The sequence below is a fragment of the Barbus barbus genome, assembly GCF_936440315.1.
Source record: "Barbus barbus genome assembly, chromosome: 44".
NCBI lineage: Eukaryota > Metazoa > Chordata > Actinopteri > Cypriniformes > Cyprinidae > Barbus > Barbus barbus.
This window is the reverse complement of record NC_136722.1, coordinates 22,691,857-22,715,957: the sequence shown is the minus strand read 5'-3', so window position 1 is coordinate 22,715,957 and position 24,101 is coordinate 22,691,857. Positions and strand designations below refer to the sequence as shown.

General features: G+C 33.8%; 1 protein-coding gene across 2 annotated transcripts in view; it reads right to left on the bottom strand.

The window, feature by feature from the left end:
• LOC306863329 (SRC kinase signaling inhibitor 1-like) overlaps positions 1-12,148 on the bottom strand; it is a gene marked incomplete at both ends in the record, with an annotated part of 30,065 nt that extends 17,917 nt beyond the window's left edge. For both annotated transcript variants that reach the window (XM_079406589.1, XM_079406590.1), the window contains 3 exons: positions 963-1,167; positions 7,417-7,440; positions 11,957-12,148. In XM_079406589.1, coding sequence (XP_079262715.1) covers positions 963-1,167; positions 7,417-7,440; positions 11,957-12,148 — 421 coding nt within the window. The remainder of the gene's footprint in view (positions 1-962; positions 1,168-7,416; positions 7,441-11,956) is intronic.
• Positions 12,149-24,101: the final 11,953 nt, after the last annotated feature.

The following is a 24,101-nucleotide window of genomic DNA, read 5'->3' as shown; positions in this document are numbered from 1 at the left end:
GATGCATTAAATTGATCAAAGGTGACAGAATGAATATTTATCATTTTAAAAAAGATTTTTCTTTTTCAAATAAATGCTGTTCTTTTGAACTTTCTATTCATCAAAGAATCCAGAAAATCACTGTTTCTACAAATCATGAAGCAGAAATCAGCTTTCAACATTGATAATAATAATAAATTCTTCTTGAGCAGCAAATCAGCATATTATGAATGATTTCTCAAGGATTATTTGACCTTAAAGACTACAGTAATTATGCTGAAAATTCAGCTTTACATCGCAGGAATAAATGACATTGTAAAAAAATATTCTGGAAAATATTTCTGAAATATTTCACAAAATGTTTTCTTTTTTAACTTTATTCTTGATCAAATAAATGCAGTCATGGAGAACCCTAAACTTTTGAATGGTAGAATTATGAACGTACAATAAAAAGGTATTTATTTAAGTATTTAATAGTAAGCATTTAATAGTATTTAATTAATAGCTAATAATTAAGTATTTAATAGTAAATAAGGTAAGAATTTACTTACAATTACATTAACATTCAGTAGACGTTTTTAGGAGACAAAATGTATATATATATATATATATATATATATATATATATAGGCATATATGTTACCCAAACACACACAATTCAATAAATCTATATAAATAAAAACTATAATATTATCTGATTTAAAACACTTGTTAAAATATTATTTTTTGAGCATATGAACACCAGTATTTACATGCCATGGTCCTTTCTGAGGATTGTAATCTACACCCAATATGGAGGTTAGCCAATCAAAACAGAGGTTATTTATATATACAGTAGAAGTATAAAAGCTTCATGAGCAATGAAGCCAGGTCAGATATAGAGAGGGCAAAATCTATGGTCTAAATGAATGAAATGTTGCACGAAAGCTTGACTAACAATAAAAGTAGAAATGAAATGCTACAGGAGTGTTGAAGCGTCATACCTGGGGCTCTCAGTTTAGCCTGGCTGGGCGATCGTGCCAGTGGAAGACTCTGTCTGAGGATGTTGGAGCGACTGAAGCCCAGCGGCAGCTCGGCGTCGGCCATGCTTTCCAAACTCTCCGCAGACGCATAACACAGTCGCCCTCCTGCCTGCTCGCCCAGAGACTGCTGCTGCTGCAGCCCCGCAGCGCCGCGTGGAGTCCGCGCCTGCAGGAGACAGACGGATCAGAGAGAGTGTGTGTGTGTGTGTGTGTGTGTGTGTGTGTGTGTGTGTGTGTGTGAGGGAGGGAACGCTCTCTAATTGCCCGTGTTGCAGAAGTCGCAGTTTTGCAAGGGTAATGAAACCTCTCTGATGGGAAGGCAAAAGAGCGCCTAGGGAAAATTAGGATGCGCGTCTTGTGTGTGTGAATGGAAACCCAGGGAGGCTAAAACATTCTCAAATCATGCTGATAACATGATCATGTGAGCTCGACTGCTGCTGTCGCTGAAGCAAAAGAAGACAAACCACATTAGACATCCTCAAATTCATGTCGATTTTTCAATTTAGCTTTTCATTTAAAGTAGCTATTATACTATTGTTAAAAAATCTGATGTCAGTAAGGTTTTTGAAAGGTCTCGTGCTCATCAAGGATGCAGCTATTTGATAAAAATATATACTAAAAATGGTAGTATTGTGAACTATTTCATTTTACAATACTACCATTTTTAGTATATTTTTTTATCAAATAGCTGCATCCTTGATGAATGATCCTCCAGAAATCCTTCTAATATGCTGATTTGCTGCTTAAGAAACATTTTATTATTATTAAGTGTTGAAAATAGTTTATGGTGCTTCATGTTTTTGTGGAAACTGATACATTTTGTATTCTGTGATAAATAGAAAGTTTAAAAGAACAGCATTTATTTGAAATAGAAACTTGATTATAAATGTCTCAAATGCCATTTTTGATCAAACAAATGCATCCTTCCTGAATAAAAAATATTAATTTAAATTATAAACAAAATAGATCGACCTGACCCCAACCTTTTGAACAGTGCATGTATTGACAAAGAAAAATCTGTTTAAAATACCCATTCAAAGTATATTTCTAAATATTTAAAATAAACAATAGATTCTCAATCACCATAATTAAAAATAGAGCTAAATGTATAATGTATAATACAAAAAAAGTCAGTATGATGTTCGAGAGGTTTCCTAAGCAAACCAAAATGTCAAACCGTTTATCAGATAGAGGAAAACTACATGCAAACACTCGATTTTTATAACTTTTCAAAGGGAATTTTTTCTACTCGCACCAATATCTGCTTTCTTTACATCTCAGTACAGCACATGTGGATGTCAGAGATACGACAGTGTGTGAAAGAAAAAGTTTGCAACCTCTTAACCTGACCACAATGCACCTCTGATACGTCTAATACGTTTTGATTGACAAGCATTCTAGCCAATCAGAATGCATAGGCTTGATGGACAGGACAGATGTGTGCAGCTGTGCCCCTCCATGCCAAATTCCACGGGTGTTAACAGTCCTGGAATACCGTTCTAGTGAGAGATGTAATCAGGAATGTGCTGTAAGTTTCAAACATTTAATTACAAACCAAATAAAGTGAACAGTTTGGCAATATATTGCAGTTGGATGCAGAAATCTAGTGAGAAACACAGCATCATGGATTCTGGCATCTGTCTCTGTGGGCTACAGGTTAATGGCTTCACAATAAGTGTGAATTAACCTCATTTCCCTTTAATAAATACATTAATTAGCATGACAGCATCAACAGGACAGCGCTCATTGATTGAGAAGTGTGGCCGTGTGTTTATGTGGCCAGAGAGGGAGCTTTGCTATTGACTTGACAACAACAAGGGAGTGTGTAAAGTGTAAATTTGTGTAAATTTATTGTTACTGAGTTATATAAATACACACACACAAGTGTTATTTTGGTATAACCGAGATATACAGTTTTTTTATTCATATTTAGACTTAGTTATTTTTATTATGTTATTTTATTTGACTATGCATTCATTTTAATTTGAGTTTTAGTGAATTATAATAAGTTTTATTCATTTTTATTTCAGTTATGTTCGTGCATCAAGTTAACCTAAATAAAACTGAGAAATACTGCCTTGGCAACAAGCTGAAATAAAATAAAATAAGACTTTTAAAATATAAATATTTTATTTCAGTTAAAGTTTATTTTATTTCAAGTAACAACAATTTTAAATACATTTTTACAGTTTTAATTTAAGTTCATTTAACTATAGTAACCCTGACACACACAGAGTTCTGTCAAGACAATAAAAAGCGCATCTCATTAAATGGACATGAAATGTCAATGTCATTGAGAGTATGTGCTCCTGACAAAAACGAGATGCTCTCCAGGTGCACAGTCATCTAGCATCTCTTAACCTGTCATGACTGCCTGCATCTTCCATGAGTCTCCTCTGACTGGAGTGGTTTGTTGTCAGTGACAGCTCCGTGTCACTCGTGCGGTTCAGTGAGAACGCCTCACACAGACAGTTACAGCTCTGGTGCGTCACACTGATCTGAGTGCGCTCTGAGGTCCACGGCTCCACTCTTCCTGGAAACAGAGATTCACAGACAGCATCCAGTGGGAAGTCGAGGAACTCATTCCTTGTAATATTGATCCAGCTGTCATACAGATGCAAAATTCTTCACCTCGGTCAAAGGCTGCAAATCGATTGATCAGAGGAGGAAAATGTTAATCCAGGACTGACATCTTGGGCAATGATACACAGCACTAGTAGATTTAATATAAAGTCTCTTATGCTCACCAAGGCTACATTTATTTGATAAAAAAATACAGTAAAAACAGTGAAACGTTATTACAATTTAAAAGAAATGTTTTATATTTAAAATGCAATTTCTTCCTGCATGACAAAGCTTCAAAACAACAATATAAATATCTTTACTGTCACTTTTGATAAATGTAATGCATTCTTCTGGAATAAAAGTATTACACATCACACGCCTGAATTTCTTACATTTTTTTCTGGTACAACCAACAGAAAACAAGACGTGCACCAGATTTATATTATATTACATCTAAATTAAATTCAGATTTTTTTAAATGATATTTTAGCTAACGTTTTAAGTTTATGCAAGCTCCACAACTTTATTTATTTAGCATTATTTATTCTTTACTGAGAGCAAAAGAAACAGAACGACTTTGTCACGCTCTAATTATCACCCATAATGCTCACATATGTGACCCTGGACCACAAAAGCAGTCTTAAGTAGCTGGGGTATATTTGTAGCAATACATTGTATGGGTCAAAATGATACATTTTTCTTTTATGCCAAAAATCATTAGGATATTAAGTAAAGATCATGTTCCATGAAGATATTTTGTAAATTTCTTACCGTAAATATATCAAAACTTCATTTTAGATTAGTAATATGCATTGCTAAGAACTTAATTTGAACAACTTTAAAGGCGATTTTCTCAATGTTTAGATTTTTTTGCAGATTCTAGATTTTCAAATAGTTGTATCTCGGCCAAATATTGTCCAAACAAACCATAAATCAATGGAAAGCATATTTATTCAGCTTTAAGATTATGTATAAATCTTATGTATAAAATTGACACTTAAGAAGGTTTTGTGGTCCAGGGTCACATATACGATTCAGTATGAATTACATTTATCCAAACTGACTATTCAGACTCTTACATTGCTGCAAAATTTTTTTATTTAAGATGTCCATATTCTAAAATAAACTCTTTCTATCCATGAAAGAAATCCTGAAGCAGTATAATGGTTTCCCCAAAAATACATTAATGCAACTGTTTTCAACATTGATAATAATCAGAAATATTTCTTGAGCAGCAAATCAGCATATTAGATTGATTTCTGAAGGATCATGTGACACTGAAGACTGGAGTAAAGATGCTGAAAATTCAGCTTTGCATCACAGGAATAAATTACATTTTTAAAACCTACTCAAATTTAAATCAGATATTTTAAATTGTAATAATATTTCATATTTGTACTGTTTTTACTGTGTTTTTGATCAAATAAATGCAGCCTAAGTGCCCATAAGAGACATTTAAAAAAAAAATAATAATCTTTGAACAGTAGTGTATTACAGGTTATAGCAACCCCGACTAAAACTGGTTCCTTTTGAAAATATTTTATGGGATTTTTACCTTTAACAGGATTGGACACTTGAGGACAGGAAACAATTTAGAGAAGAGGATTCAGGGATCAACAGTACAATCTGTCGAGGCCCGACGACCGGCTCCTTGAGCAAGACACTTAACTCCAGGACGCTTCAGGGCAGAACTGTCCCAGCTATAAATGCATTTTTAATCGCCCAGTATGAAGTGTCTAAATGGCAACTAATTATAAATTGCTGAATTTTTCACATAATCTATTCATTATTGATATCCATTATTAATATACCCAGACCTAATATACGCATGTGAGAAAACCCAACAGTGATAAAGTACTGTTTCTGTGCATTGGACGGTTCTCTTGTAGTCCAGCGTGCCGCGAGCCCATTGGTACACCTGGGGCCAATTTAACCAAAGGGAGCCGTGCGTTTCCACATGCCAGAAGCTGTCAAAGAGCTTCCAATCTAGGTTAACCAGACGGGTTTAGTTTCCTGTCTTTGGAAATGTCCCCGTTTTACAGTATGTTCATAACAATACATTGCAAAAAAAAAAAAAAAAAAAACCTGCACTGCTTACCAAAGCAAAAGTGTAGCAATTATTTTTACCAACAGAGGATGCTGCGAGATTGGCGCAAATTCAGCCGTGAAGAACTAACTAGAGGGATGCCAAGTCGACAGTTTTCCACACAGCTGGGCTACTTTTACACTGTTGCCTCCTTTTCTTTTTATTGATAGCAATTTTGATAACCAAATTTCCCCCGGAACGCGATTGGACTAGTTTTGAGTGGCAGTTGGGCTTGTTTTGTTACGCAGACCTGGCAACCCTGGAGCAGAGCACTATTATCATCAATTAACAAAAGGTTATTGGTTTCAAGCTTCAAGGTAATGATATAGTCACTAACTATTCATGTTAAATTAAAGTAATACTGTTTGTTTGTAGCATATTATATGGGCCGAACATGGCGCTGGATTGTTTTGGGAATAATTTTAAACATTCTCGAAAGTTCCTGTCAGGGAATAAATAAAAAGTAATAATCAACTAAATGGTTACACGTGCTACATTTGCAGAAAGCATATACTTTTGAACTCAAAAATAAGTCTAAAATGCAAATAAGCATTATTAGTGGTAGTAAACAAAGTAACATTTAAAAAAAAAAAATTTTTTTAATTGTGTTAATTACAGTTTGTGAAAACGAAAATATGAAATAGGCTACAAAAATATTAAATATTTATCATGTTTTCATATTTTATTTTGTAATGTGTTTTTGTATATTCATAATTTTGTGATATGTTTTGATCTGTTTGCTATTTGGTTGTTATTATTTTTATTTTTTGTAGTGTGATTTTTAGTATTAAAACCAGTAAGTAAACATCATCAAATTATTTATTATAATATTAGGTAGGTTATGGCACCCAAAACAAGTAAAAAATGAAAATGTACTGTCTGCACTTCATAACTCATATAATAACAAATAGGATTTCAATGATATTTTGACCACCAAACTAGGAAATGGTCGTGGTTTTCGACTCATGCAAGAACAGAGCAGGCCAGAAGAAAAGCTGAGGGCAAGTTTCTTGCTCAAAAGGATTTCAGTAACACTTCAGATCGCAGGTTTGTCACGTTCAGCTCTCCAGGGAGTTAAAGAAGACGATTAAGGCCATGCACAGCCTCAGGATGCTCCGTGGGGTTCTTCAACACCTGTTCTCTCTCTCTCCTGATCCTGTGAAAGGTATCTCAGCTCTGGAGGAGTTCCAGCATTGTCCCAGTGCCAAAGATAGGTGTCCTGAGCGCCCCTAGGGGATACAGAGTGGTTGCTCTTACGTCTCACATCTTGAAGACCTGCAGAAGTCCCTCGATGACTCCGATGTTGTAGGCTGCATTTACAATGGAGGTGAGTCATTGCACTGGAACATTGTGTAGGAGTTTGTCTTGAAGGTGGATTTCCAGGAAATGCATAGAGGCTATAAATAAATTATTCACCTTATAGTTTCCAAAATAAATGCTCCTACGGAGCTGCTGGATTATCCCAGTATGAACCTTCAGAACACATTGTGCGCACTTTAATGTTAAATGTTGCTCCCTGTGAGGCATTGTGCAAAAGCAGCGTTTCACCATTAATACAAAGACCATTATCAGCTAATGTATTCATACATTTCATTCATTCAGTGCCATTTTGAGTCATGCATTGTTAGTTTGATTGCACTGTGTGGATGTATTGTGATGTTTTGCATCTGAAGTTTTCCTAGAGGATCATTAAAGCCACACAGACATGAAGAAGCACAGATAAACATGCATGCACAAACATCTGGAGAGTAAGAGACGTCTTACCTTAAAACTCCAGTAATGTGGCTGCTAAAAGAATAAGAGAGAAACAAAAGGGAAAGAGTCATAGCATTCAAAAGTTTGAGGTCAGTATACATGTTATTCTTTAAAGAAATTGATACTTTGATTGAGCAAGGATGCATTAAATTGATCCAAAGTGACAGTGAAAACATTTTAAAGCTGCAAAAGATTTCTATTTCAAATCAATTTTGAAGTATCTATTCACAAAAGAAAACTGTAAACTCTTTTCTACATTGATAATAAATAAAGATGTTTCTTGAGCAGCATATCAGCATATTTGAATGATTTCTGAAAGTCATGTGACACATAAAAACATTATAAATTAATCATATTAATATCGCACAATATTACTGTTTTTACTGTATTTTTGGTCAAAATACTGCAGCCTATGTTAGTATAAGATACTTATTTTAAAAAATATAACAACCCCAAAAAATCTGAACAGAAGTTCTCTCACCTACAGAAAAAAAGGATATAAAGAAAAATATGGAAATACTTAAACTCTATTCGGTAAATGACAGGTGCTGTTAAGCCAATAGAAAAGCATTCTAAGCATATTCTTAACCACAAAATTAAGTTAAAAACCAAAGGTCATTGGCTTAACACAGCATTTTTGTATGAAGGGTTGGGGTTAGGTTCAGGCATTCAAGCATTATCTCTAAATCTATAGAAATAAAACCATAACATGAAAATTTGCAAGCATTTTTACTGTCTTAAATGCCACAATCCATTCACTCAACCGTCACACACACAGGATTGTAAGATATCAATGGCAGTGATAGAAAGAGCAAATCTCTGCTTCTTCTTAGTAGATATCTTAATAGATTGGATGTTGTGCAACCCTTGATACCTCCAGATACTGCCTGAGAAGGCAACATAAGTGCTTCTTTGAGTTCTCATATTGGTGAATCTCAAAACACTGCCTACAAAATATTTTTGCGCAGACATGTTCAATTGTTCTAATTAAATGTTCAAACATGTTCTAAAATGCTGTCTACTGTAGGTAAGTAGCTCACAATGTTTTGAGATACTATTTAGCTAATCGCTAAGACCAGCAGAAGTGTGTGCGTCAGAGCATAACACTAAAGCCACTTAATTCACACGTCCGAACACACACACAGCAGCAGAAGGGCTTTAGTTACAGTAATGTTAGTTCAGTATGTGAGGAGGACCAGAGATGAGATGAAGACCCGACCTGACCTGCATGACAAGCAAGCCCACCTGCCTTTCATCATACAGTATTTTTCTCGGCCTCTCATTGTTTATGTCTCTCTCACACAGGCATTATTCTTTTGTGTGTGTGTGTGTGTGTGTGTGTTTCACACACACACACTCAGACACTGCGGCAGGCCACACCTGCTTCTATACTTGCATGTCATACAACCACCTACATTGTTGCTATGACGACACAGACATCTACAACATCACTACAATTTAGCATACATTAAATTCAACATGAAATCAAAATTGTCCCTATTCACTTTCGTAAAACGTTGCTGATCTGTGCATAATTCATCTGTGCACGCTATTCTAGACTGCCACAAAATATGAATAATAGAATTTATTATTATTATTATTAATTATGTAACAAATAAAAATAGAATTGCATATTTAAATTCAACTTGGAACTGTTTGGATCTGTTCCTGAACTATAACTGTACAGTAGGTAATCAAAAAGTAAATAATAAATATAAAAATAAACAAATAGAGAGTGTATGTTGTTGTTTTTTTTTTTAAATCTTGAATATTGTTTCTTTTTAAAGTATGTTAAAATGCAGAAGTAAAATGGTATGAAAATGCCACTTTCCTTTAAAACACATTCCTGATTTTACTGTGAATGATTCATCAGTGCACATTGTTCTAGATGGAAGAAAATGTCAAAAAGCCTAAACAATTATAATAACAACTATTATTAAATTAAATTAAATTAAATTAATTACTAAATTATTTATAAAACAAAATCAATAGTTACATCTTTACATTGAACTTGGAACTGATTGGAACTGTTTTAAACTATTGCTATAGTTAATAAAATCAAATCAAATAATATAATATAAAATCATAAAATGGATGGAAAGATGTTGCTTGCAAAAAATCCTGTTGAATACTCTTTTTCATTCTGAAGTATGTCAAAATACAGACGTCAAATGGTACAGAATGGTCATGCTTTCAGGTTGAGATCATCCATATATTCAGTCCCACCATAATACATGTTCACACACACACACACACACACACACACACATCCTCAATCATACCATCAAGCTGTCAGTCTCTCGCTCAGTCTCTCTCTCTGCCTGTTCACTGTGGATTTCTCATGTCCTCACAGACTGATGAAGGTATGAGACCATCACTAATTATCAGCTCGATTGTCGGCCGACTTTCTCCTTCTAGTGTTCTTGTCCTCATCTGCTGTTTCTCCATCTATGGACTGTAATAACTTCCTTATTTCGTCTCTCTCTCTGCATCCTGAAGCTAACAGCTGACATGAAATCACAATGGACCCCATTTACTTCAACACACACTCCTGGTCTCATTGTGAACGTCACGATTCAGTGCACATTTTCCAACAGAAACCTCTCACCATAATTGCCTGTGAAACAAGTTCATCTGATGGTTAAATGTTGCTAGTTAGTCAGTTTTATGTTGTAGGTAATGCAGGCTTTCTGAAATCTTGCCAATATTAATACAGTAATTTAACACCTGTTAACATTAAATACAAAAATCAATAAAACCAAATAACAGCAGATTTTAAGATCGTTACCATTGGGATACGTGGAGATGCCCTGGAGGGTTGACCTTCAGCCTCCACGTCCCGGTCAAAAACCCTCAAAAGTGTGCTTTTTGAGGAGTAGAACAAATCCCCAGAATCCACTGCAAACTCACATTCGGATTCATAATGCTCACATTGCAAGATCCAATCAGCTCCTGAAGAACAAATCCAAGTCCCGCCCTATTTTTCCTCCCATTTCACGCACAGATAAGTCACTTTATGGAAGTGAAACGCAAACATCTCTGTCCTTCAGCGCTCTTCCTCTCTCTGGGTCTCAGTCCCCTGTATGCCAGCTAGCTATGTGATATCATTGATTTCCCTACATGAGCTCGGTTACCATGGTAACGGTAGACTCCCCTCTCTCGTTCTCATTCCAGTGGTGTTTGGAGACGACGGATGCAGCCAGACGGGCAAATACACACAGCAAATACAAGAAAGGATGGAGAGATTCCAAGAGGAAAAAGAAAGAGGGGATTGATCATGAGAGAGTGAGGGATGGCTAAAAGAAAAGAGCAAATGACTTTATGGATTTGCACACAGCTTCAAATATAAGCTAGATTTGTATGTTCCCTAGTGAGAATTTCAGTGATTGTGCATTTGAAAGTTGCACAGTCACGATGTTAGACTGTTGTGGCTGGTTGCCAGGGTGTCGCTATGCGGTTTTCAAGGTATTTTAGAATGTTGTTAATTTTTAACTAAAACTAAAGGTGTGGAAACTTGAAAATTAGCACATTTTTTGCATTTTTGGCGGTTTTTTTCCACAGAATTTCACCAAATAACGGTAAATGTGACAGAACACTGAAACTATTAAAAACAATTTTGTTAATTGAAATATTCCTGAAATAATATGTAAATATTCGATGAAAACCTAAAACCAAGTTAAATTGTTAAACATTGCTTTGGTAACTAACTGTAAATTTAATTACTAACTTAAATAATGCCTGGATTTTGTCTGTGAAATTTCATTGAACATTAACTGGGATCCTTCAAATTGTTTAAAACTATTTTAATAATTGAAATAATGCAGAAATAAAATTGAATATAAATATTATATATTATAAATATTATGTAATATATATGATTTGTTTAATGTTGCCTTGCAACTAAGTGAAATAATTACTAACAAAAACTTAAATGAAAATAAATTTAAAACTATATTGAAATATTTTTACAACTAATACAACTGACAAAAAGCACATACAATTATTAAAATTAAATTAAAACTGAAAATATTCTATTAAAAAAAATATTAATCAAAATTAAAATAGTATATAAATAATACTAAAGTAACAGGTTACTATGTTACAGCTCAAATAATTAATTATATACATAAATATACTAGCAATTCCTGGGTGAAGGTAGTTTCTTCACCATTTTTTTTCCTGTGTATACACACACACACACACAATATGCACAATAACAGTAGTGATGGTTGACTTATCAAGAGCCACTACTCGAGAAGAATGACTGCAAAGAGGAGGAGGATGATGAAAGAGATAATTAGAGGTGGGAGGAAGTATGACAGACAGAAGAGGAACACAAAAAACAGAGAATAAAAGCCATGACAAACACTCATCAGAGGCCTTTTCAATATTTAAACATAATGATGTTAGAACATAAATATAGAACAGCAATTTTAGAATATTAATTCTAAACTGTGTGGAATCGGGACAAAACGAGCCCTGATTCAATCCTGCACCTCCCATACGATCACCAAGGCTCAACAAACACACTCAGACAGTCCTGTGTTACCTGCTGCCGTGCGCAGTTGGTGTTGACCAGCGTGGCAGCGTGCTGCGGAGGGTATTTGTTTCTCTGGTGCTCCATGTCGCCGCTCTTGTGGAGCTTAGCATAGGCCTCCATGTCGGGGTTGGAGAGGCGGCGCGTGTTGCTGCCCAGAGTGTGATAGCGGCGCTGATATTCGGCATCATCCCCACGCAACATCACAAGCACTTTATCTCGCCAGATTTTCTTCTAGTTCTCCCTCTCTCCTTCTCCCTCACAAACCTGTGGAGAGCAAACAGTGGAGGGCAAAAGGTCAAGAGCTGGATATCTGGTATGCTGGATGAAGCAGTTCCATACTAAACGCTTCGCAGGATTAGGATTAGATCTTCTCAAGTCAATGTATTGTAAAATATGATGTCTAAAGTGACTGGATGGTATGTTATTTTCCATGTATTTTGTATTAGTGAATGTTTTTATGCTAATATTACTCACAACCCCTTGAGCTACAAATGAGGACTGGTTTCTCTGATGTGTTTCCAAGACTAATTTGATGATGTTGTAGTATGTCCTAGTTTCGGTGTACTGGCTTACTGTATAGTTGTAAGTACATTATTTATTATCACACGCTTTGCAGAAGTAAACTTGGATTTGGAGCTGTGTTATTATTTTTAACTAAAATGAAACTATTACAAATGATTTTCATTCATTTCAATAAAGCAAAAATAAAATGTAAAAAAAATAAAATAATAATAATTAAATAAAATAAAATAATTACAATAAATTAAATATTACATATAAAAAAAATTTTTTTAGCATAGAGCAGCAAACTAATTTTTTATAATAATAATAATAATAATAACAGTAGTAATAAATAAATTAGTGCTGGGCAATGATTAATCGCATCCAAAATAAATGTTTTTGTGTACATAATACATGTGTGTGAACTGTGTATAATTATTATGTATATATAAAGACACACACATACAGTATATAATTAGAAAATATTTACATGTATATATTTATATTCATATAATTTATATTATATATCAATATATTTAATATATAAACATGTTTCTTCTGTATAAACACAGTATACACACATATATTATGTACACAAATTTTTTTTATTTTGGATGCAATTAATCGCAATTTATCATTGCCCAGCACTAAAATAAATAAATAAATAATAATAAATTAATAAATAATTTTACAGTCAATTCAGTCAATTAACTGAAAAAAGTGGAGAAAAAAAAATAAAAAAAATTGAAATGGCTTGGCAAATACCTGAAATAAAATAAGTTTAAATTGAAGTACTAAAAATAAATAAATAAATTACTTAAAGCTAAATAAAAATGACAAAAAGCACACAAAACTGCTAAAATTAAAATAAAACTGATTTTTTTTTTAATAAAAGCCCATTTAAAAAATGTATAAATACTATTATGTACAGACATTAACAGGTACAATCAGATTTTATTAATCAAACAAAACTACACTGAAAAAAAAATAAAAAATCTGCCTTGTATCTTGTCATGTAGGTATAGATCATAAATAGAAATTACCTATGCAAAACATGCCAGCATTTGCTAAGGTTCTGAGGGTTTTTAGAATATTGCTATGTTGTTGCCAACTAAGCGAAGTCAAAAGTTTCCATCGTTGAAATTTCAAATATTATAATTACTACATGTCCATTCGTGTTGTAGCAGCATCATGTAGCAGAGTTTGAGCAAAATCACTAACCTGAAGAAGGAGCAATAATAACATTCCTTCCATTAGTGATTATTATTAATTACAGCTAAAATGTTTGAGAAAACTGATCCAGTAATATATGAAGCAACCGTGCAAAGTGACAGTAAAGACGTGACATTCACATACAGCTAAACCCTGATGTCTTCACACAGCAGTGTACGATACTGTCCTATCTCTCAACCCAACAGGAGGGAAAACTGACGTGTTAAAGGAGGGAAGAGGAAATCAGGGATGTAGATAAGATGGCGAGATGGTGGAACGGATATTGTCTGATGATGTGATAAAGGTTGAACATGATAAAACAGGCAGGTTGTCATACCGATGCCTGGCAACCGCGTGCTGATCGAAGAATTATGATTTGTGTGTGTTTTGCTGGAGGATATTTAACACAGTGAGCTCTAGCACATGTCAGCCAACACTAACGCTGTCTGACCTGTCAAACTGAGAAACACACAGCCTACAGCCTCTGGACTCGCTCACAATACCACGATTAAGCTGAGAACGACGTCTTGCACACAGAAAATCATTATACAACCGGAGATGCATTTTGCTCATTTTTGCATTTCATTAACACAGCTACAATGTGAGTCCTTAAATAATAAAACCAACTAAATTATTTGCAAAAATAGTAATAAATAATTTTATTTTAACACCACAGGACTACGTATGTACTGCTCCCAAAAAAGAGGTGATTAACTGAAATTTAAATAATAATAATAAATTATAAATATATAAATATGAATATATAATATATGTGTGTGTACTGTGTATATTTATTATGTATATATAAAGACACACACATACAGTATATATTTTGAAAATATATTTTATGCATATATCAATGTAGATTATATATAAATATATTTAATATATAAACATAACATATTTTTCTTAAATACATACATGCATGTGTGTGTGTTTATATATAAATAATAAATATGCACAGTACACACTATTTATTTTGGATGCGATTAATCATTGCCCAGCACTAAAATAAAGTACTAATTAAATAACTAACCAAATAACAATAAACAAATAAATAAAAACAAACAACTAAAAAAATAAAGTAAATAATTAGTTTTTAATTAAATATCTTAATTAAAAGGCAATTAACTGAAAAAAGTGAACACTATTAAAAATGTATACATATATGAACTACTAATTAAATAAAACTAAATAACAAAAAAAAATACAAAAACTAAAATAAACAAATAAAATAAAATAAAAATAAACAAACAACTAAATAAAAAAGAAAATAGCTTAAAACTGACTCAATTAAACCTATTAAAACATATTCAATTAATAATAAATACATACATAAAAACATAAAATAAATAGGCTACTAAATAAATAAAACAAAACAATTTAATAAATAAATACAAAAAAAGCTACATAAATAAAAATAAAAAATATTATTAATAAATATGATTAAAAATAAATAAACGACTAAAATTCTACCTTCCGTTTCTGTCCCTAAAAAATGAAATAAAAAAATAAATCTGGTCACAAAAACCGGCAGCAAAACAAAAAAATATATATAAATTCATAGGTGTTGTGGAGACTCAGCACCCACCGAGGAGCCCAAAATAGAGGCCCCAAACTAATAAAGACACCCAAAACAACAAAACCCACAGAAGAGATGGGAGATCAAAGGAGAAAACATTATATTAGCATACCACTGGGAGGAAATACAGATGGAGAAAGCATTTCAGAGAGCGAGAGGAATGGATTAATCCACAGATAGTCATCATATGCTGATCTACCAGAGCTTTAAACCTCCTCTACACCAGAGCATTTAATCAGATGGACAAGTGAGAGGAGACTACAGCAATTGACCAATGAGAGCGTGATTGGGTCTCTTGCGGCATGAAATTATATTTGAATATTACAAATCAGCATAGCCACAAGTTAAAACAAATTGAGAACATTTTCAGATACATTTACATTAAAAAGCAAGTAGTCCATACATACTACTTGTAGTCCATGCATACTTGTGCACTATGTTCCAAGTCTTCTAAAGAGATATGATGCCTAAAAGCTGCAAATAACATCATGAAGTAGACGGCTTAAGTAGGAAAGATAGCACTCAAAAATACACTTCCATCTCATTATATATGGCCTGATGCTGACAGCACTATGATTGAACTTTCTAGGGACACAAGCCATGTCTGTCAGTGTGTAAACAGTCTTCCCAGCTGGGCTAACACACTTTTTCCCACCAGAAGGCAAGGATAGTAACAAGCAATGTGAGGTGAGCACACAATACAACCAGACACAGCTCTACTTAACATTTAATGCTAATTACAGATCATTTATTCATAACGTGAGCTGCTTGGAAGAAACCAACAACTGGGATGGAGTCAAGTAAACAATACACTTGCTATAGAAGGCACTTTTATGAATAGGCAGTAAATGCTGTAGAAGTTAATAATACGCAAGTACAATTAGAACTTAATTCTAGGTTAAAAAAAACTAGTTTTTGTTCCTCTTGAAGACTTTTTTTCCCAATTGCATCTTGTGTTTTTCAACGCAATATCATATTTCTATGTGAGTGAAACCTGAGTCATTTCTGCAGTAAATATTATAATATCTAATATTTGTTTAAAAGCAAACAATGCATCAGGTTAAAGTTAAGTTCTACTTGCAATAAACTACGTTTGCATCGTTTTGAAGAAACTGTGCACGATTTGAAATATTCCTGCATTAATTGATTTGATATTTTGGAAAGGTTTTTATTTTTTGTTCTAGATAAAGATTTAGTCATTTTGTTGTGTTTTATTGTTTTTTTTTATACTGTAAATATATCTAGAAACTGTATTTTTTATTAATTTATTTCAGTTTGTTATTTTAGTTCATCAAGATAAACTAAAAATTATTAAAATAATAAAAAATTAGAAATGTTGCCTTAACAACTAGCTGAAATTTTTTATATAAATTTTATTTCAGTTAAGTAACACAACAGTTTTGTTGTGTTTTAGTTTTTTTGTTTTTAGTTCATAATAATAATAAAAAACATCCAAATATAAGCAATCGCAATAGTGATACTTATAATAAATAAATGCAAACAAATAATACATAAAGCAAGACATTTTTTACTTGAAACTGATTCAAAGATTTCCACTTTAGCAACAGACAAAGACAAGAAGAGAGCAGGTTTTTTAAGGTGTATCGTAACTATAAAAAAAACTTCCAGGACTGACAGGAACAATTACGCCTTGATGGCCACCAGAAACTTCCATCAAAGCTGAAGTGTGTAATTTCTGTGCCACTGGCTGCACCAAACATAATGATAATAATTATTTCCAAACAGGCTTCCTATATCAGCCCTTGTGCCCTGCATGCCAACATCTGCCAATGTTCAGATAATATTATTTTTGGTAGTCGTACATTCACAGCATTGGTTGAGACAGAGGTTGACATGTTATTCCTTTCAAACAAAAAGAGCAAAGTTAAAAGCAGCACAACAATTAAACTCATTCTAAGAATTCAAGTATTTAAACATTACAAAGTTACACTTTAACCTTTAGGCTCATTTTAATACCAGTTGTGACAACCAATCAGCAGCTAGCAGAGCCGTCAAAGAACCAATCAGGGCTTTACATTTGCATTTAGCAGATAACATAACCAGAGCTAACAATATTTGTATGGCTAATGACAGGTTTATTTGAAAGCTAGATTAGTTCTATTCTCTCTTTGCTTATTCTCTGTCCTGACAGAGTGCACAAAGACTGATCACTGCCTAATTTTAACACTCCTCAGACAGACACATAAAGCAAGTGTGGCGTGACAGGTGTTTGACCCCGGCGCCACGGAAGCTTCTAAGCAGGTATGAACGATGTCGGGGGATTCTGGGAATTCTCACCTGGGGGGCGTCAGTAAAGTGGCCTGGAGATTAATGATCCTTCGTTTAGTGTCAGAAACAGATGAGAGGTGATGAAAGCTGGGTGAAAAATACTGGAAAAAGTGAAGCACAGGTAAGATTTTGGTGCTCATACAAAGTGGTCCATAAATTGAAAATGATTTATTAATTTATTAAATACAATTAAACATTAATATAAATATTTAGACAACTTGCTTATTCATTTAACTTTAATATACAAATTAATAAAACATTTCTAAATACAACTAATAATGATACAATATTTCTGGAAATAATCTGTATAATGCATTTATGTCAATTAAAGAAATAAATTTTGCTTATTTAAATTGCTTATTTAATGGTAGGAAATTATATGAACGAATAAAAAATATAATATTATATAACAATTTATATTATATCATTATATAATATAAATATAATATTTCTGGAAAAAATCTGTACACCGTATCAATTAAGAAATCAATTATTGAGGCAACTTGCTTGTTAATTTAACTGAAGGAAAGTAAATAAACAAATAAAAAATAAATATATAAAATTAAATTAATAAAAAATGGATCCAATTTGAGAAAGATGATATTGTGTTTTGATTTCTTTTCTAGTCCTGTTTCAGGTCTGACTGTAATCTCAGAGCGTAATGAGAAATGCCCCAGAATCCTTGACCGTATGGGGGGCGTGTCCAGTGCTTCTGATTAGGACATCGCAACAGAGGTCATCACTCATGCTGACAGTGACCTTGCTGTTAAACTCTGTCATGGACACTGTACACACCGTTTGTGTGCCATAGAGTGAGCAAACCAGCTGACAACTAGATTCTAATGAACTGGCAAATTACAGACCCATTTCAAATCTTCCGTTTATGCCTAACATTTTAGAAAAAGTTGTGTCTGCTCAATTGTGCTCCTTCTTGCAAAAAAAAATGATCTCTATGAAGAATTTCAGTCAGGTTTCAGGCCTCACCATAGCACAGAAACTGCACTTGTTAAAATTACAAATGACTTGCTTCTTGCTTCAGACCAAGGCTGCATCTCATTGCTAGTATTACTTGATCTTAGTGCTGCATTCGACACTATAGACCATGACATACTCATAGATCGATTACAAAACTATACCAGAGGGCAGGCTTTAAGATGGTTTAGATCCTACCTGTCCGATCGCTACCACTTTGTTCATTTAAATGGGGAGTCATCTCAATTATCACCAGTAAAGTATGGAGTACCACAAGGATCTGTCCTAGGTCCTCTGCTATTTTCAATATACATGTTACCCCTTGCTAATATTATTAGAAAATACGGGATTAGTTTTCATTGTTATGCTGATGATACTCAATTATATATCTCAACAAGACCAGATGAAACTTCTAAACTATCTAAGCTAATAGATTGTGTAAAAAATGTAAAAGATTGGATGACCAATAATTTCCTCCTACTCAATTCAGATAAGACAGAGATATTACTTATTGGACCAAAAAACAGTACACAGAATCTCTTGGATTACAATTTGCAACTAGACGGATGCACTGTTACGTCCTCTAAAGTCAAAAATCTGGGTGTTATATTAGACAGCAACTTGTCCTTTGAAAATCATATTTCCCATGTTACAAAAACAGCATTCTTCCATCTTAGAAACATTGCCAAGCTTCGAAACATGCGACCTGTTTCTGATGCAGAAAAGCTAGTTCATGCATTCATGACCTCTAGACTGGACTATTGTAATGCACTGCTAGCTGGTTGTCCTGCATCTTCAATAAATAAGCTACAGATAGTCCAAAATGCAGCGGCTAGAGTTCTTACCAGGTCAAGAAAATATGATCATATTACCCCAATTTTACAGTCTCTGCACTGGCTACCTATTCAGTTCCGTATCATTTACAAAATATTATTACTTGCCTATAAGGCCCTAAATGGTTTAGCTCCTGCTTACCTAACTTGTCTTCTAACACGCTACAATCCAACCCGCTCCCTAAGGTCGCAAAACTCTGGACTTTTGGTAGTACCTAGGATAGCACAGTCCACTAAAGGAGGTAGAGCTTTTTCACATTTGGCTCCCAAACTCTGGAATAGCCTTCCTGATAACGTTCGGGGTTCAGACACACTCTCTCTGTTTAAATCTAGATTAAAGACACATCTCTTTAGCCAAGCATTCACATAATGCATCTTATAATCTTGTACTGCAGTTATATCTGATCAAATGTACATTATTATTATTCTTTAGCTTGGGTTGAACAAATCATTTTTGCTTAGATGGAACAGCAGCTACGCTAATTATGTCTCTATTTGTTTCTCTGTTTCTAACATCCCGTGGTAACTAGGAATTACAGAAGCTTCAGTCTGGATCCAACCCTTAAATGATCTGAGATGACCGAACACCTGAGAAAAGATAATGCCAACCCCTCAGAGGACCTCAGAGGATGCCAACGCTCAGACAATATACAGAATTACCTAATTTTGCCATAAGTTAAATATATTAAGGTTCTGCAATATATAAATATATTGTGGAAACTTAATTTCCTGTAGAGCTGCTTTGTAACGATTTGTGTCATAAAAAGCGCTATACAAATAAACTTGAACTTGAAATTGACATGAGAAAGAAAGAAAGAAAGAAAGAAAGAAAGAAAGAAAGAAAGAAAGAAAGAAAGAAAGAAGTTAATAATAAGGATAGGCTGAGTTTAATAATTTGATATCATAATGCAGAAATCTAAAAGAGATAATCATCTACAGGTGTTTAATAAAGCAGTCTGGATTGCGCTGGACTTCAATAACCAATCCAGCAGCACACAGTAATAGAGAAGTTCATCTAAAGACCCCCTAACCAAAAATGAAAATGAAAGAAAATCAGAGAACATATGATAAACCTAACGCTGTTTGACAGCAATTTACTATGCTGTTATAACGTCTGCACCCCAGCAGCGAATCTCATGATCTGTTATCAGGCTCCACTAGCAGGGAATTCCCACCATCAGACGAGAAACTAATGAAATCACATGAATCAGGGGGAAAATGTTTTCAGCAAATGACAAATAAAGTCTAAGGGCCTCATTTACAAAAAAGCATGTGCAATTAGATGTGATTCAAAGTGTACGATTAGTAAAATTTGAAAATGTTTTTTTTTTTAAAGAACTCTCTTCTGCTCACCAAGGCTGCATTTTTTAAATAAAAATACAGTAAAATGAGTAATATTGTGAAATATTATTGCAATTTAAAATAACTGTTATCTACTTGAATATATTTAAAAATGTGATTTATTCCAGCAATGCAAAGATAAATCTTCAGTGTCACATCAGAAATCATTCTAATATGCTGATTTGCACCTCAAGAAACATTTCTGATTATTATCAGTGTTGAAAACAGTAGTGCTGCTTCATATTTGTGACCCCTGGCCTGGACCACAAAACTCAATTTTTTTTAATGAAATTTACACATCATTCAAAGCTGAATAAATAAGCTTTCCATTGATGTGTGGTTTGTTATGAATGACACTATTTGGCCGGGATACAACTTTTTGAAAATCTGGAATCTGAGGGTGCAAAAAAAATCGAAATATTGAGAAAATCGCCTTTAAAGTTGTCTAAATGAATTTCTTAGCAATGCATATTACTAATCAAAAATTAAGTTTTTATATATTTACAGTAGGATATTTACAAAATATCTTCATGGAACATAATCTTAACTTATTATCCTAATGATTTTTGGTATACAAAAAAAATTGATAATTTTGACCCATACAATGACTTGTTGGCTTTTGCTACAAATATACCTGTGCTACTTATGACTGCTTTTGTGCTCCAAGGTCACATTTTTGTCAGGATTCTTTGTTAAAAAGAAAGTAGTATTTTAATCTTGCTTCACAGTACAAATATCAAAGTAATCAAGAAACATTTAAATAAGAAATAAAAAAACAAAAAATTCAAATGGAAATTTTTATTTTTCTTACTGCATTGGCTGATATTTTTCTTGTTTTTTAAGCATACACATGTTGATAATATATATGTACTGTATATTAATAATAATTTTGATAATATGTCATTGTGCTTCTCAAACGTATATTTCTTGATTTAAAAATGTTTAAAATATATCTGTACTGGAAAACAAGACAAAAATACTTAGAAAATCATTCTTTGCTGTGCAGTTCACAAGTTCCTCACAGGAAATTAAATATGGAAGATATGCATGATCCCAAATTAAAGATATCATGATACTGAAGTTATGATGTCATAGAGGAAATGAACAAGCAATCATAACTTGAGGCTGATATTTCAGAGTACATGAAACACCTGCTGGAAGGTTAACGTCTGATTAGATACTAATCAGCGTTAGCAGATAAACCAGCGGGACATGCTAAAGTGGAAGGTGGAATAAAACTCCAACTCGTTCTGATTGTTATCCAGCGCACAACTTATTACGTACACACCGAACAGGCATGTTGCTTTGGGAAAATAACGAGGAAACTATCTAATTATAAGTATGAGCATTAAATCATCGCGGCGACGGCTGAATGTTAATTAATTTCGCCACGAGGAGAAACCCGTATCACGAAAATCGTCAACAGACCGAGATTTCACACCAGTAGATTTAAATGAGGCACAAAATCTCACCCCTCGCCACTACATTTTAATTAACATCTCTCCCTCAGTCTCTCAGGAGTCTCTCAGCAGAGACGAGATTCTGTTTAACCTTTGACCTTGTGACAGACCGCCCACAGGAGGCTCTAAACGGTCAGAGATTGAGGATTGACACTAATGTAGCCGTTCTCAGGGTCAGTCCCCTCATGAGGAGCACCGCCGGGTGTCGGAGGACGTGTCTTAAATGAATAACCATCCTATCTGCATGGTTCATCAGCAGTTAAACATGTTACACTGACCTCAGTGTCATCTAGCGATAATGAAAAGCAGATTTAATGGCTGCTTGCAGCAACTGCAACACTTTTATTTGTAAGCATGCATGTAAAACTGTCAGCATCCATACTGATGTCCAAACCAACATATGGGGTTACAGATGTTGTGTGAAAGAATCACAAACATGTCCAGAGAGACCAAATCTGGTTAAATATGCATGCACATTAACCTGTAGCCAACAATGCCGTTTTGGCTGAAAAAAGACTGTATAGCGACCATTGCTGCGTAGATTACTTACCAATTGTAAATCGTTACTGACTCCAAATTACATGACAAAAACTGTAGTCAGTAACCTAATCCATTACATTACACATTTTAGATAATATAACCAGACTACTTTTTGAATACTTTTGTCCTTACTAGTTTATCACATTGATTTAAAATAGTGCTGTCAAACGATTAATCACGATTAATCGCAATTAATCAAGATTAATCCCATCCAAAATCAAAGTTTTTGTTTACGCAATATACTGTATGTGTGTGTACTGTGTATATTTATTATGTATATATAAATACACAAACGTTATGTTATTATATTGAATATGTATATATATATATATATATATACACAGTCATGGCCAAAAATATCGGCACCCTTGGTAAATATGATCAAAGCCGGCTGTAAAAATTCATCTGCATTGTTAATCCTTTTGATCTTTTATTTAAAAAATTCACAAAAATCTAACCTTTCATTGGAGAATAAGAATTTAAAATGGGGGGAAATATCATTATGAAATAAATGTTTTTCTCTAATACACATTGGCCACAATTAACGGCAGCCTTTTATTCAATACTTTTTGAAACCTCATTTGCCAGTTTAACAGCTCTGAATTTTCTCCTATAATGCCTGATGAGGTTAGAGAACACCTGACGAGATCAGAGACCATTCCTTCATCCAGAATCACTCCAGATCCTTCAGATTCACAGCTCCATGACGGTGCTTCTTCTCTTCAGTTCACCTCACTCATTTTCTACAGGGTTCAGGTCAGAGGACTGGAATGACCAGCAGAAGCTTTGTTTTGTGCTCAGTGACACATTTTTGTGTTGTTTTTGAGGTTTGTGTTTGGATTATTGTCCGGTTGGAAGATCCAAACATGGCCCATTATAAGATTTCTAACAGAGTCAGTCACTTGTTGATTTTTTATCTGAATCTATGATGCCATGTGTCTAAACAAGATGTCCAGGACCTCCAGCAGAAATATAGAATCAGAATCAGAATCAGAATGAGCTTTATTGGCCAGGTATGTTTACACATACAAGGGATTTGTTGTAGTGACAGAAGCTCCACAGTGCAACAGAAAGACAGCAACAGGACAGGACACAGATAATAAAAGAATAATATACAAATATCCAAATAGGCAATGTACAAAGCAGCAAAAACACAATATATAATATAGAAGAGAGAGGAAGTAGTGCACTATGTGTCCAAAATTTGATTTATTTGATTTTATTGCATAAAAATACCACCCCCCTCCCATAACTTCGACATCTGTTTGGACACCTGTTTTGTACACCCCCACATGTACGTAAAATGTACAACAACTGTTTTCACATCTGTGTCAAACTGAGAATGAGGTTAAGAGCGCTGCGGTCAGGCCACACCTACATCACTACGCTTAACGCTGTAAGGAGAGACCAGTGTGAAGATTTAA